We start from the raw sequence: 16,300 nt of genomic DNA on the forward strand, positions 1-16,300 counted from the left end.
GAAAACTAGAGAGGGGGAGAAGTGGCCATGTGTCTGGGTCAGTGTGCCGGTGGGGGGATTTTGAGAGACCTGGCTTGTCTGGGCACACACACGCACACACACTGAATGTAGACACAGATTGGCTTTGCCACACTGCCTGCAGTTCCATCCTCCACACAGCAGGGGCCCCCTGTGCAATAATTCCAGCATGCTATTATGGATAATGGAATAGAGTTTGGAAAGAAGTGGAGTGGGAGTGTTGTCTCTCACCCCCGTACGAGCAATGTTGAGTGAACAGAGGAGGAAGAGAACAGCAGAACTAAGTGTACACTTCAAGATCATTTGACGTGTGGGTTAGTAGCGATAAGCACTGATTCAAATGAGGTCAGGCACTTGGTACAGTACCGTATGTCTCCCTTAAGGTATCAACTTGAGTCGGTCGAGTGAGATACATTATGAATGTTATTCTCTGGTTAGTAGGGAAGCCATGTGGATTGTATACAGTTGAGCTATTTCCTTCCTGACAATGATTTAGACCTCAGGTCAGGCACCGAAAGCACGCACACACACACACACACACAGTGTGAATCGGAAGCTAAACCAATCAGCAGCCAGCGTGCATCACGCTTAACTGACATTTACAACTGTCTCTGAAAAATAACATGTTCATTTAATTATTCTCCAGCTCCAGTTAAATGTCAATTTGTGCACCCAGACTAGGCCCAATGGGGTTCTACACAGTTGTAGACCTATCCACTGACATAGGTGCATCCCAAATAGCACCCTACTCTCTAATAGTGCATTACTTTTGACCAGGGCCTGTAGGGGTCAGTGTAGAGCCCCATTTGTGATGTAGATATAGTCTTCCCCATTCTTCTGGAGAATGAGTTCACTGCACTGAAATTGAACGAGCCTCTGCACAGAGGTTATCACCTCGCTCATTGATTATTGCTGGGTATTTATTTGGCACAAAAAGGAATATACGTACTGAAACAGACTACCTGAACTTGTCCAATAAGAAATGCTTGATTTAGTTCTCCTTTGCAAAATGTGTACTAATCCATGTGTGTCTCTTCCCCCCTGGCTCAGCTGAACGAGTTGTTCCGGAAGTCAGAGGTGCAGAAAGACTTCATGAGTGTCCGCGTCCGCAGCCTGGCTCCCAGCAACTCCATCTTGGCCTTCGTCGAGGCCCACTTTGACTCAGGTAACACAGGACAGGACAGTTTTGGGAAAAATCGTGGTAAGAAGAAGAGTTGGCTTCAGTGGCGAAGGTGCATAAAAGGAATTCAGATATGATGTCATCTTTTCCAGCACTATTCATTCATCTTTTCCAGCACTATTCATTAATCTTTTCCAGCACTATTCATTCATCTTTTCCAGCACTATTCATTCTTAAACTAAGGCGCATGACATGGTTCAATGTGCCAATAAATCAGCACAATCAACTTTTTTTTTACACTTTTTTTTATTGCTGCCGTCTTGGAGCTAAAATTGGGATGATATATACTGTGCTAATGCCCATACAAAAATAATAATAACAGAGAGCACTGTACAATACAGCAAACTTTGCAAATGAGGCGTTTGTGGTAAGTACATGGGGCCACCATCATAATACACCTGGAGACTTCAAATCAAACATTTTCTGCAAGAAATTATTGAGGAAAATTCCTTTTGGAATTTCAGTTTACTTCCTGAATTGACTGAATTCAAATGGAATTGACACCAACTGTGATAAAACACACTTGTTTACTGTATGGCAAATGTACTGTTATGGCTAATGGTACACATTCTTTAAAAAAGACTGTTCCTAAATCCCTTTTTCAATAATCACATAGTATGCCATCATATATAATGTTAGTGACACTTTTGTTACTGGTTAGGCTGCGGTCTTTATGGAAAGTGTCAAAATGATCATTTCCCCTCAATAGTTATTTTTCCTTTGATACCAAATTAATTTCTCCCTCACTAACATAATTGCTACGCGTTACAACAACACTGAAAGTCATTACATTTTACAAAGCACCTTGGCTTTGTAATTTTAAACCTTGGCTTTGTTATTTTCCTTTTTCTTTTATCCGGAGGGGGGATATATTTGTTATTGTCAGAGCCAAAAGGGACAAAACTAACAAAACGACATCAACACCAACCAAATCCTCAGAGTGAGCTTGGTGGCGTTGTATATTTGGAGCTGGCTTCATTTCAGCCCCTCCCCCCAGAGTACTGTTAGTGAGTACTGTTTTTACCAGATTTTATCAGATACAAATCTCGCCCTCCTCTTCTCTTTTTACGGGCTTCGCTCAGCGTCTTTTACATTCGCACAGGAGACGATGCCATAAAGGCGCTCTGCTCTGGCCAGTTAAAACAGCCATCTGTGGAAAACATTATGAGAACGATTAATCTGAACCTCAGTGGAACCTTGTTGGACGGTTGGAGGACAACTGATCCCCTGGGTGTGTTGTTGTATCATAGCGACCTCGATCGCTCTCTTATAAATTTGCTGTTATGAGCTAAGGAGAGGGGAATTCATTTTCTATGTTTTAGGATATTGCTCTGCCTGCTTGTTCAGTCTTTCTCAAACCTTTCCTCTGGGACGAGACGTTTCATAGTTCTGTTTTAGCCTCACCTTATTCATTAATCAAGGGCCTGATGATTAGTTGACAAATGGAATCAGGTGTGCTCTCCCTGCGATAGTTAAATACATGGGAGCACATAGAACAGCTGTCCTGGTTGAGTCTTGTTGTGAACGGCCTTGTCTCCCATGTTGTGCCACAGAGACCAGGTACACAGTGGAGGACATCGAGGGAGCCCTGCTCAAGCAGCTGAAGGCAGCCAAGGAGACGGCCATCATGGTGAAAAAGCCAGAGGAGGAGAACATTCGCTTCACCAACTACGGTAGGACAAGCACCTGCAGGATTGGCTTGCATTGTTTACTGTAATTGCAAATATGAAGTGGTATAAGGAGATGAAATTTATAAAAATTATTAAATAAAATGAAGGCATGATTAGGCGTTTTTTGGTCGTTGAATAAAAAAAGTCCAGTTTACGCTCTCCTTGACATTTGTTGTCTCTCTGAATGTCTCTCTCTCTCCATCAGGTCTCTCCTCCCTCCCCTACTTCACCACAACCACCACTACAACAGCCACAGCCACCACCCCCACCGCCAGCCCCTCCCCCTTCATCACAAGCCGTCCCCCGGGCACCACCCGCCGCCCTTACACCAGCCGCCGGACCACCACCGCCCCCTCGCCAGTGACCACCCCGGCCCCCACTACTACCATCACCCCCCTCCACAGGACCAGGCCTGTGCCCCACCACACCAAGGCCCAGCGGCCCTGCGACTCCCACCCCTGCCGCCACGGGGGCACCTGCGAGGACGACGGTGCCGACTTCACCTGCATCTGCCCCGCCGGGAGAGGGGGTGCCGTCTGCGAGAAACGTGAGTGTGGAGCCCCCCTCCTTCCTTCCTTTGACCCACACACACACGCAGACACACACACACAGACACACACACTAACATACAGACACACACCCTAGGTAGTTTCTCTTCAGAGTTTGGGTCAGTGCCATTAATGATCTTTGAAAAGATAAAATGCATAAAGTTCAACACAATCCCATAAGAGAACATTAGGTTCCTATTGATGTCCTGAACTGACAGTGCTGAGCTAGAACTGACCCCCTACCGTGCATTAAAGACAAAACCCAAATCCATACAGCTTATATTAGATTCCAATCTATTTGACTTAATAGACATCCAGCATCTACCAAAGTCCCCTACACCCGCTATCTAAATAACCAATGAGGTTAGCGACCACTGAGCACTTTACCAATCAACGCTAAAGTAAACTCATATCAAATCAGCGTCTGCTGCGCCAAGCCACAAAATCAAGCTTGGAGTGCCGTCAGAGCACTCTGAGCTTTTTCCTTTCGTTTCTCCCCTTTGGTGGTCTCTGATAAGGAACCACCTCACACAGCTGCATCTTAACATAATTGACCCTAATTTCTTTGATAGGGATTAGTTGGTAGAAATCAGTGTGTGTTTGAGTCGGAGTGTGTGTGAGTGGCTAAGTGACGGCTGCGGCACAACACCGTAGCCTCCCTTGGATCAATCAAATCATTAGATGAGAGGATTTCATCAACCACCATTCTCCCTAGACGGAGAGAGGCGGCTCAGGAGTCTGTTGAGTTTGGCGAAAAGGATGATAATGATGATATAATAGTGTGTGTGTGTGTACAAAAATCTGATTATAAAGTCGAAAATACGTCATCATGCGGTCATCATTTTCCTCCCTGACGATACACACCAGCACACATTCTGTTAGCCACGGGTTCTCTCCTTCCGTCTGTTTGTTGGGCCAGAATAGCTGAACTAGGCTCTTGTCTCCAACTGTTTAACATGTACCAACCATCGAGTTGGAAAGAGGGCCCACCCCTTATCTTTGCCATTGTCGCTTCTGCCACAGGCTTTGTGGTTAGCGTGTTTACCTCTATCCAACTCTATGGTACGAACATTACACCTTATACAGTATGTGACACCCTCCCATCGCCCCTGTTTTCTTAGTGATCAAGTACTTCATTCCGTCGTTCGGGGGTAAGTCCTACCTGGCCTTTGACACCATGAAGGCTTACCACACGGTCCGCATCGCCATGGAATTCAGGGCCGCCGAGATGACGGGCATCCTCCTCTTCAACGGCCAGGACGGCAAGAAGGACTTCCTGTCTCTCACCCTGGTCAACGGCAAGGTGGAGCTCAAGTGAGTTGACGGGAGGAGGGAATGAAACAGAAAGTAACAAACCAGGAAGAGATTCAGTTAACAGGGATGTGAAAACAGTGAAATGTGTATTAATACATGAATCTCTCTCTATTTACACATGTGTATTAATACATGAATCTCTCTATTTACACATGTGTATTAATACATGAATCTCTCTCTCTCTCTATTTACACATGTGTATTAATACGTGAATCTATCTCTATTTACACATGTGTATTAATACATGAATCTCTCTATTTACACATGGGTATTAATACATGGATCTCTCTCTATTCAGAAATGTGTATTAATACATGAATCTCTCTCTCTCTATTCAGAAATGTGTATTAATACATGAATCTCTCTATTCAGAAATGTGTATTAATACATGAATCTCTCTCTATTCAGAAATGTGTATTAACACATGAATCTCTCTCTCTATTCAGAAATGTGTATTAATACATGAATCTCTCTCTCTCTATTTACACATGTGTATTAATACATGAATCTCTCTCTCTATTCAGAAATGTGTATTACTACATGAATCTCTCTCTATTCAGAAATGTGTATTAATACATGAATCTCTCTCTCTCTATTTACACATGTGTATTAATACATGAATCTCTCTCTATTCAGAAATGTGTATTAATACATGAATCTCTCTCTCTCTATTCAGAAATGTGTATTAATACATGAATCTCTCTATTCAGAAATGTGTATTAATACATGAATCTCTCTCTCTCTATTTACACATGTGTATTAATACATGAATCTCTCTCTATTCAGAAATGTGTATTAACACATGAATCTCTCTCTCTATTCAGAAATGTGTATTAATACATGAATCTCTCTCTCTCTATTTACACATGTGTATTAATACATGAATCTCTCTCTCTATTCAGAAATGTGTATTACTACATGAATCTCTCTCTATTCAGAAATGTGTATTAATACATGAATCTCTCTCTCTCTATTTACACATGTGTATTAATACATGAATCTCTCTCTATTCAGAAATGTGTATTAACACATGAATCTCTCTCTCTATTCAGAAATGTGTATTACTACATGAATCTCTCTCTCTCTATTCAGAAATGTGTATTAATACATTAATCTCTCTCTCTCTCTATTCAGAAATGTGTATTAATACATGAATCGCTCTCTATTCAGAAATGTCTATTAACACACGAATCTCTCTCTCTATTCAGAAATGTGTATTAACACACAAATCTCTCTCTCTATTCAGAAATGTGTATTAACACATGAATCTCTCTCTATTCAGAAATGTGTATTACTACATGAATCTCTCTCTCTCTATTCAGAAATGTGTATTAACACATTAATCTCTCTCTCTCTATTCAGAAATGTGTATTACTACATGAATCTCTCTCTCTCTCTCTATTCAGAAATGTGTATTAATACATTAATCTCTCTCTCTCTATTCAGAAATGTGTATTAATACATGAATCTCTCTCTCTCTATTCAGAAATGTGTATTACTACATGAATCTCTCTCTCTCTCTCTATTCAGAAATGTGTATTAATACATTAATCTCTCTCTATTCAGAAATGTGTATTACTACATGAATCTCTCTCTCTCTATTCAGAAATGTGTATTAATACATGAATCTCTCTCTCTATTCAGAAATGTGTATTAACACATGAATCTCTCTCTCTCTATTCAGAAATGTGTATTAACACATGAATCTCTCTCTCTATTCAGAAATGTGTATTAATACATGAATCTCTCTCTCTCTATTCAGAAATGTGTATTAACACATGAATCTCTCTCTCTCTATTCAGAAATGTGTATTACTACATGAATCTCTCTCTCTCTATTCAGAAATGTGTATTACTACACAAATCTCTCTCTCTCTATTCAGAAATGTGTATTAACACATGAATCTCTCTCTCTATTCAGAAATGTGTATTACTACATGAATCTCTCTCTCTCTATTCAGAAATGTGTATTACTACATGAATCTCTCTCTCTCTCTCTATTCAGAAATGTGTATTACTACATGAATCTCTCTCTCTCTATTCAGAAATGTGTATTAACACATGAATCTCTCTCTCTATTCAGAAATGTGTATTAACACATGAATCTCTCTCTCTCTATTCAGAAATGTGTATTACTACATGAATCTCTCTCTCTCTCTCTATTCAGAAATGTGTATTACTACATGAATCTCTCTCTCTCTATTCAGAAATGTGTATTACTACATGAATCTCTCTCTCTCTATTCAGAAATGTGTATTAATACATGAATCTCTCTCTCTCTATTCAGAAATGTGTATTAATACATGAATCTCTCTCTCTCTATTCAGAAATGTGTATTAATACATGAATCTCTCTCTCTATTCAGAAATGTGTATTAATACATGAATCTCTCTCTTTGCACACGTGTATTAATACACAAATCTCTATTTACACATGTGTTAATACATTAATCTCTCTCTGTTCACACATCTCTTGGCAACTGTAAATCAAATCCTTCTTGATATTAAAGAGAATAGAACATTATGTTAATGTCAATGAGTATCGAGCTCTAAGGATCACAGTTACTTGCTTATAAATAAAATAAAGTAAAGAAATGTAATACCCTACATTCTCAACCAAGTTCAAATCAAATCAAATTTTATTTGTCACATACACATGGTTAGCAGATGTTAATGCGAGTGTAGCGAAATACTTGTGCTTCTAGTTCCGACAGTGCAGCAATAACCAACAAGTAATCTAACTAACAATTCCAAAACTACTGTCTTATACACAGTGTAAGGGGATAAAGAATATGTACATAAGGATATATGAATGAGTGATGGTACAGAGCAGCATAGGCAAGATACAGTAGATGATATCGAGTACAGTATATACATATGAGATGAGTATGTAAACAAAGTGGCATAGTTAAAGTGGCTAGTGATACATGTATTACATAAGGATGCAGTCGATGATATAGAGTACAGTATATACGTATGCATATGAGATGAATAATGTAGGGTAAGTAACATTATATAAGGTAGCATTGTTTAAAGTGGCTAGTGATATATTTACATCATTTCCCATCAATTCCCATTATTAAAGTGGCTGGAGTTGAGTCAGTGTCATTGTCAGTGTGTTGGCAGCAGCCACTCAATGTTAGTGGTGGCTGTTTAACAGTCTGATGGCCTTGAGATAGAAGCTGTTTTTCAGTCTCTCGGTCCCAGCTTTGATGCACCTGTACTGACCTCGCCTTCTGGATGATAGCGGGGTGAACAGGCAGTGGCTCGGGTGGTTGATGTCCTTGATGATCTTTATGGCCTTCCTGTAACATCGGGTGGTGTAGGTGTCCTGGAGGGCAGGTAGTTTGCCCCCGGTGATGCGTTGTGCAGACCTCACTACCCTCTGGAGAGCCTTACGGTTGAGGGCGGAGCAGTTGCCGTACCAGGCGGTGATACAGCCCGCCAGGATGCTCTCGATTGTGCATCTGTAGAAGTTTGTGAGTGCTTTTGGTGACAAGCCAAATTTCTTCAGCCTCCTGAGGTTGAAGAGGCGCTGCTGCGCCTTCTTCACGATGCTGTCTGTGTGAGTGGACCAATTCAGTTTGTCTGTGATGTGTATGCCGAGGAACTTAAAACTTGCTACCCTCTCCACTACTGTTCCATCGATGTGGATAGGGGGGTGTTCCCTCTGCTGTTTCCTGAAGTCCACAATCATCTCCTTAGTTTTGTTGACGTTGAGTGTGAGGTTATTTTCCTGACATCACACTCCGAGGGCCCTCACCTCCTCCCTGTAGGCCGTCTCGTCGTTGTTGGTAATCAAGCCTACCACTGTTGTGTCGTCCGCAAACTTGATGATTGAGTTGGAGGCGTGCGTGGCCACGCAGTCGTGGGTGAACAGGGAGTACAGGAGAGGGCTCAGAACGCACCCTTGTGGGGCCCCAGTGTTGAGGATCAGCGGGGAGGAGATGTTGTTTCCTACTCTCACCACCTGGGGGCTGCCCGTCAGGAAGTCCAGTACCCAGTTGCACAGGGCGGGGTCGAGACCCAGGGTCTCGAGCTTGATGACGAGCTTGGAGGGTACTATGGTGTTGAATGCCGAGCTGTAGTCGATGAACAGCATTCTCACATAGGTATTCCTCTTGTCCAGATGGGTTAGGGCAGTGTGCAGTGTGGTCGAGATTGCATCGTCTGTGGACCTATTTGGGCGGTAAGCAAATTGGAGTGGGTCTAGGGTGTCAGGTAGGGTGGAGGTGATATGGTCCTTGACTAGTCTCTCAAAGCACTTCATGATGACGGATGTGTTAGCTTTAGGTACAAATATGACAGTTAATCAGGTGTGTCTGCACCAATGAATCTCAAAACTGTTGCCTTTCTCCAGGTCTACCTTTGTATGCAGTATGGGTTTCTCATATCCAGTTTCCCATATCAACATTAAGCCTATTACTGGACTAAACAGCACTTTTTTAATCGCAGATTATCCATTGAGCATATACACTGAGTGTACAAAACATGATGAACACCTGCTCTTTCCATGACACAGACTGACCAAGTGGATCCAGGTGAAGGCTATGATCCCTTATGCCAGGCGCACCGGTTTGTGTCAAGAACAGCATGGGCCAGCATCCCTGTCGAACACTTTCGACACCTTGTAGGGGAGGGGCAGGACATGCAACTCAATATTAGGAAGTTGATCTTAATGTTTTGGACACTGTGTATAAAGCTAATGTTTTGCTTCACACCCCCAGGTTCAACACAGGTTCGGGCACAGGCACCTTGGTCAGCAAGGTCCAGGTTAAGCAGGGTCGCTGGCACCAGCTGGTAGTGACAAGGAACCGGCGCAACGCCATGCTGAGCGTGGACAATGAGACCCACATCGACGGCGCCAGCCCCCCCGGCACCGACGGCCTCAACCTGGACACACACCTGTTCATCGGAGGGGTGCCCGAAGACATGATGACAGAGTAAGGCCTGACTTGAAGCATATACATAAGTAAATGTTATGTATGTGTGGTTATATATTATTATACCATGGCATTGTTGAATACTTGTTTCTTATTGGCTTAAAGGGTATTCTAGGGCGTGCATTATTTCCCTAAATGGAACAAATGGAACACATTTCTAGTGGCAAATGTGTTCAATTATAGCCATGGTCAGGGCTCTATGCGTTCTCTGGAAAATAATGCAACTCAGTGGAAGGTCAGTTCCACTACGCTAGCCCGTCGTGGAACACATCTTCCACGTCGTTAATTATTTTCCATAGAATGCATAGCCCCTCAATGATTATCCCTTATGTATTTGGAGAAAAGATGATTGATGGAGAAATAAGATTTTAGTTGTTGAGTTATATGAAAACCGTTATGTCAGGAACTCTCCTGTAGTCACATAGTGGTTTATTGAGAAGCACATGCAATGAGCAGTGTATGTTTGTTTTTCTCCGTCGAGCGCCTGTGTGTATTTTTCCTGTTTTTCCACTGAGTTAAATAACTGTCGGATGGTTGCCATTCACACACTCTCTCTCCCCCTCCCTCTCCCTGCCTCCATCCACAGTGTGAAGGAGAGAACCTCCATCGGTACGGGTCTGGTGGGCTGTGTGCGCATGCTGGACGTCAACAACCTGGTGTACAACCTGCAGGAGAAGAGTGGCAACGTGCTGTACGGCACCGGCGTGGGCGAGTGCGGCAACAATCCGTGCCAGCCTAACCCTTGCAAGAATGGCGCCCCATGCCAGGTCAAGGAGGCCGAGATGTTCCACTGCAAGTGCATCAACGGCTACTCCGGTGAGCCAAACATCTTTCTAACAACGGACCTCCAGTTCACTTATATATCTGGGATCAAATAGGATTTGTTTTCTTTGAAATACTGGCTGCTCTTGATTGAGCTTGCCGGCTGACGAAATGGAACCAATAACAACGGATTAGTGCAATCCTCGCCCATCTTGCTTGCACTCCGGTCAGGCTCAAACAAACACTCGAAAGTATACGAAAGCAAGCCAGTACTATTTCAACCCCGTCTCTAGAGAATTCCCTGCAGCCAGGTTTTAGCTATTACGTCTTGTATAAGACTTTTAGGTGTGAGGCAGTACAGAAACATTAAAGACTATAACCAAATCCCCTCGCCTGGACTTAGCCCCCTCTCGCCTCTTTTAGAGTGGTCACAGTCTGCTAGGTCTAAGCTAAGTGTTGTTAAATGGTACTAGCCACCCTCCAGGCCTAGTGAAGCATGGCCCCTATAGCATTTAAATGATGCTGCTGCTCTCTGCCTCCAGCAGCACACTCCACACACACAGACTAGGAACCAGTTTGAGAGGAGAAATACGGGAGCTTTGTGGCTTAATGATTAGCCTATTTATGAACTTGGTAATGCTAAGACTGGGTACGTATGCAAAGAGGGAGAGACGAGAGGTAGAGAGGATGTGTGTGAGAGGGAGAGTAACAGAGATGGGGGAGATGGAAATGGATAGAGATAGTGAAATAGATGGCTATGGGAGAGAGCCTTTCTTCAGAACTCAGTGGGAGGGGTTCATTACAGCATTCTCCTCGCCTCAGGCGGCTCTGGCTATGGAAATAATGATGGCTGAATTGGGATGTGTCCTGGCTAGTGTAGGGCAAAGCCATTTCAGCCATCCGGGAGCCATTCAAGCCACCTCTCCCACATCCAGGAACTAAGGCTCCGTAAGCATAGCAGAAAGGCAGCAAAGGGTGCTTGGGTCTTTCCTTAATCTGCACATTTAATATTTCTAAATCCTATTAGAAAATGACCTCTTTTACTGAGGAAATCCATCATCATCCTCTTCTCACACGGAATGGAGGCAAAATGGTCTGAAAAGATTGGGTTGTATTTATTAGGGCATACCATAGTAAAGCGTTTCGTAATGGGAAATGAAAAAGAGTGTTTATTATTGGATAAGTTCAGGTAGTTTCAGTCCATTTCTTCACGTTGGTGCCTAATGAATACAACCCTGGTTTTTATAAAAGGTGGTTTGAGTTCTAACTTGAGGCTGGATTTTTTTCTGGTGATGGCGAACTCCAGGTCCGACGTGCGCCGACACCCACAACCCGTGCGAGCCCAACCGATGCCACCCCTTGTCCCAGTGCCAGGTGCAGCCGGAGGGAGGGTACAAGTGCGAGTGTCCCATGGGTCGCGAGGGACGCCACTGCGAGAAAGGTACTGCTACCATCTTTAAAATAAGTATAACCTAGCGTGTGTGCGAGTATGAGTGTATCTGATTTTACATTTTAATGTCATATCAGCCCTACTTGAACAACAAACATTTTTCTCTCTCTCCGTGTCGTGACGCTCCATTTCTCCATCCTGCATCCTGAGGGATATCAAATGCAGAGAGAGATGGGCCACCGCCTCCAGCGTCTCCGGTGCACCGAGGAGCATCGCAATTGGCCAGTCGGGCGGTTAGCGCAGTCGTTTCGGTTGTTTGCGAGCCTTACCATAGCCCTTCTCCGTCTCTCTCTCCCGCTCACATGTGTAGTGTTGAAATGCGTTCGCCTCTACTTAGCTCCACTGGGATGCGGGTTGAAGCGCAGGGCCACAGCTTGGGAGGAGATCCTAACACTCCGGAGCTCCGTTTGAAGTTTAGCATTAGCACTTTCAGCGATTATGTTTGCAACCGTTTTTTTTTGTGCTCTCTTTTCCCCCCACCACATCCACCAAATTCTCATGGATGTTGTCAGAATATAAAAGACTGAATGAAGGTTGGTGTTCAAAAGTGAAGCCTATTTATTCGTTCTTAAGACACACAGGCATAGACACATACGCGCAGTCTCGCTCATACATTCACACACGTACACAAAGACACACACTCCTAGCCCCACTGGGTTACAAGTCCCAGTTAGCAGGTGATTAAAATAAATTGGGGGGAACTGAAAATCACTGAGGGGAAGAGCGTCTTATGCGCTGAGGGCTTCGATGAAATCAATGAGATGACTAATGGCATCAATTCTCTGCCTGTGGTGATTAATGAAGAAGTCACTCAGCCTGAGTGTCTGGCCAACACAGGTTTTGGATCAGATAAGAAGCCCTCTTTCAGCGGATTATGTTAAGGGCTGTGCTGAGAACAGTTAAAGGGATACTTCGAGATTTTAGGCAATGAGGCCCGTTATCTACTTCCCCAGAGTCGGATGAACTCGAGGATACCATATTTATGTCTCTGTCTCCAGTATGAAGGAAGTTAGAGGTAGCATGCTAGTAGATACCCATAGACTTCCAGCCATTACTCTAATGCTAGTTAGCATTGGCTCGCGAAACTACCTCTAACTTTCTTCGTACTGGACACAGACATAAAAAATGTATCCTTTAAAGAAAGGATCCCTCAGATCAGATATGGGGAAAAAAATGATTAAGTGGAGAATGCTTTAAAGGCTGTACTGGGAACATTTAAAGACAGGTGGTGTGGCCAACCAAGCGAAGCCCTAGGTAGACATCGATGTATTGATAAGTATAAGAGTGCCACTCCCTAGTATTTGTCTGCAGACCACCATTCAACCACACAGAGCTGCTGTCCTGGAACTCCATGTGATATTTTCTGTTCAAACCGTCTGTTGGTCTACTTTCCTTACCTTCCTTTACCTTGTCACTCACTAATCATCCTTCCTTCCTTCCTTTTTTTAACAAAAAATGTTAAACAAAAGAATGTGATTGTTTCATATGATTGTGTCTTGCTTTTCGTGTATTGTGTAGTTGATGAGTGTGCTTGTTGTTTGTTGATGTGTTAATGCAGGGCTCATCTGCGAAAGAGACTGTGGTCTCACCATTAATAAAGGTTCAATAAAATACAACCGGGATCTGATGTCACGCACTTATCTGAGTACCTGGACATTCTCTTGTGACGAAGCCTATGTAGTGTGTGTGTGTGCATGCCTTTTGTACGTGTGTGTGTGTAGCTCGAGGAACTGAAATCCTCTCCCCCTACACTCTGTAAACTGGCTGAGTTCCAAGGTAGCTCTTTCCTTTCCTTATTATGACAGCCGGTTTGACAGTTTGTCTGCAGCGGTGCCCCTATTCTCCTCTCCTCTGTGAGCGTTGTTAGTCGTCTCCTGCGCAATGGCTAATTAGCTTTCTCATCTCCGTCTGCCTCCCTTCCCCACCCTGACTCAGCGAGCTAATCCTGCCTAATTACCAATGAAAAGAGCCTTGCAGCCCCAAACTGTGTGTCGCACACAGTCTGGGTGGATGAAGACTAGGCCATCCTTGTTATCTAAAACGGACCCCCTGGGTGTGTAACACCGAGTTCACCCAATGTCCCCCTGACTTGCTGCATAAGGCATATTATTGCCGTACACATGCATAGTGCTGTCGTAAGGATGACATAATGCCTGTTGTAATGCATTCCGTTTTCAATTTTTTTTTTTATGTTTCAGTGTCGGAGAAGAAAGGGGCCTACATGCCGTTCTTTAGCGGAGACTCTTACCTGGAGCTGAAGGGATTGCACACCTACGGTCACGATCTCCAGTAAGTCAAACGCTCTTTTCACTACACAGACTCTACGAATTACACACAAACGACAGCATGTTTCCACATGATCTACCGGAGTTGGTACTGAGGAGCTGTGAATTGATGTAATTGCAGATAGATACTTTAAGCTGTGCCTTGGGCAGAACAGTCCTATGGTGGATAGAGAAGAATAGAATTAAGTGGAACGGAACAGATTAATCGTCCTCCAGAGAAACACATTTCTATAGAAATATAAAGTACTTCATTACATTTTGTATGTTGTCGTCTATGGTGGGAATCCTTGCCAGTCTTGTGTAGGTCACATAAAGGAACACACAAACACATAGAAGACATACAGTGTCTTGAGAAGGTATTCACACCCCTTGACCTTTTACACATTTAATAAAATAACGGTAGCGAGGCTATATACTATGTTCTGGTACAGAGTCAATGTGCGGGGGCAGTGGTTAGTCGAGGTAATTGAGGTAATATGTATAGTTGAAGTCGGACGTTTACATACACCTTAGCCAAGTACATTTAAACTCAGTTTTTCACAATTCCTGACATTTAATTCCAGTAAAAAATCCCTGTTTTAGGTCAGTTAGGATCAACACTTTATTTTAAGAATGTGAAATGTCAGAATAATAGTAGAGAATGATTTATTTCAGCTTTTATTTCTTTCATCAAATTCCCAGTGGGTCAGAAGTTTACATACACTCAATCAGTATTTGGTAGCGTTAGCTTTAAATTGTTTAACTTGGGTCAAACGTTTCGGGTAGCCTTCCACAAGCTTCCCACAATAAGTTGGGTGAATTTTGGCCCATTCCTCCTGACAGAGCTGGTGTAAATGTAAATGAGGCAGGTTTGTAAGGCCTCCTTGCTCGCACACGCTTTTTCAGTTCTGCCCACACATTTTCTATGGGATTGAGGTCAAGGCTTTGTGATGGCCACTCCAATACCTTGACATTGTTGTCCTTAAGCCATTTTGTCACAACTTTGGAAGTATGCTTGGGGTCAATGTCCATTTGGAAGACCCATTTGGGACCAAGCTTTAACTTCCCGACTGATGTCTTGATGTTGCTTCAATCTATCCACATAATTGTCCTTCCTCATGACGCCATCTATTTTATGAAGTGTACCAGAAGCAAAGCACCCCCACAACATGATGCTGCCTCCCCTGTGCTTCACGGCTGGGATGGTGTTCTTCAGCTTGCAAGCCCCTCCCCATAACGATGGTCATTATGACCAAACAGTTCTATTTTTGTTTCATCAGACCAGAGGACATTTCTCCAAGAAGTACGATGTTTGTCCCCATGTGCAGTTGCAAACCATAGTCTGGCTTTTTTATGGCGGTTTTGTAGCTGGACTCGTTTTACTGTGGATATAAATACTTTTGAACCTGTTTCCTCCAGCATCTTCACAAGGTCCTTTGCTGTTGTTCTGGGATTGAGTTGCACTTTTCGCACCAAAGTATGTTCATCTCTAGGAGACAGAACAAGTCTCCTTCCTGAGTGGTATGATGGCTGTGTTGTCCCATGGTGTTTATACTTGCGTACTATTCTTTGTACAGATGAACGTGGTACTTTCAGGTATTTGGAAATTGCTCCCAAGGATGAACCAGACTTGTGGAGGTCTACAATGTTTTTTGAGGTCTTGACTGAAAGAGGCACTGAGTTTGAAGGTAGGCCTTGAAATACATCCACAGGTACACCTCCAATTGACTCAAATGATGTCAATTAGCCTATCAGAAGCTTCTAAAGCCATGACATCATTTTCTGGAATGTTCCAAGCTGTTTAAAGGCACAGTCAACTTAGCGTATGTACATTTCTGACCCACTGGAATTGTGATACAGTGAAATAATCTGTCTGTCAACAATTGTTGGGAAAATGACTTGTGTCGTGCACAAAGTAGATGTCCTAACCGACTTGCCAAAACTATAGTTTGTAACAAGAAATTTGTGGAGTGTTTGAAAAACGAGTGTATGTAAACCTCCGACTTCAACTGGACATGTAGGTAGAAGTTAAGTGACTATGCATGGATAATAAACAGAGAGTAGCAGCAGCGTCAAAATGAGGGGTGGGGACAATGCAAATAGTCCGGGTAGCTTTTTGATTAACTGTTCAAGAGTCTTATGGCTTGGGGGTA

At 43.2% G+C, this 16,300-nt stretch overlaps 1 protein-coding gene across 11 annotated transcripts in view; it reads left to right on the forward strand.

The window, feature by feature from the left end:
• The window catches only part of LOC109907909 (agrin), a 271,660-nt gene that overhangs the window by 236,473 nt on the left and 18,887 nt on the right, over positions 1–16,300 (forward strand). For all 11 annotated transcript variants that reach the window (XM_031794088.1, XM_031794091.1, XM_031794082.1 and 8 more), the window contains 8 exons: positions 1,069–1,183; positions 2,752–2,871; positions 3,074–3,415; positions 4,538–4,730; positions 9,456–9,671; positions 10,258–10,487; positions 11,740–11,874; positions 14,082–14,172. In XM_031794088.1, coding sequence (XP_031649948.1) covers positions 1,069–1,183; positions 2,752–2,871; positions 3,074–3,415; positions 4,538–4,730; positions 9,456–9,671; positions 10,258–10,487; positions 11,740–11,874; positions 14,082–14,172 — 1,442 coding nt within the window. The remainder of the gene's footprint in view (positions 1–1,068; positions 1,184–2,751; positions 2,872–3,073; positions 3,416–4,537; positions 4,731–9,455; positions 9,672–10,257; positions 10,488–11,739; positions 11,875–14,081; positions 14,173–16,300) is intronic.

The sequence above is a fragment of the Oncorhynchus kisutch genome, linkage group LG17, assembly GCF_002021735.2.
Source record: "Oncorhynchus kisutch isolate 150728-3 linkage group LG17, Okis_V2, whole genome shotgun sequence".
In the NCBI taxonomy this organism is placed as follows: domain Eukaryota; kingdom Metazoa; phylum Chordata; class Actinopteri; order Salmoniformes; family Salmonidae; genus Oncorhynchus; species Oncorhynchus kisutch.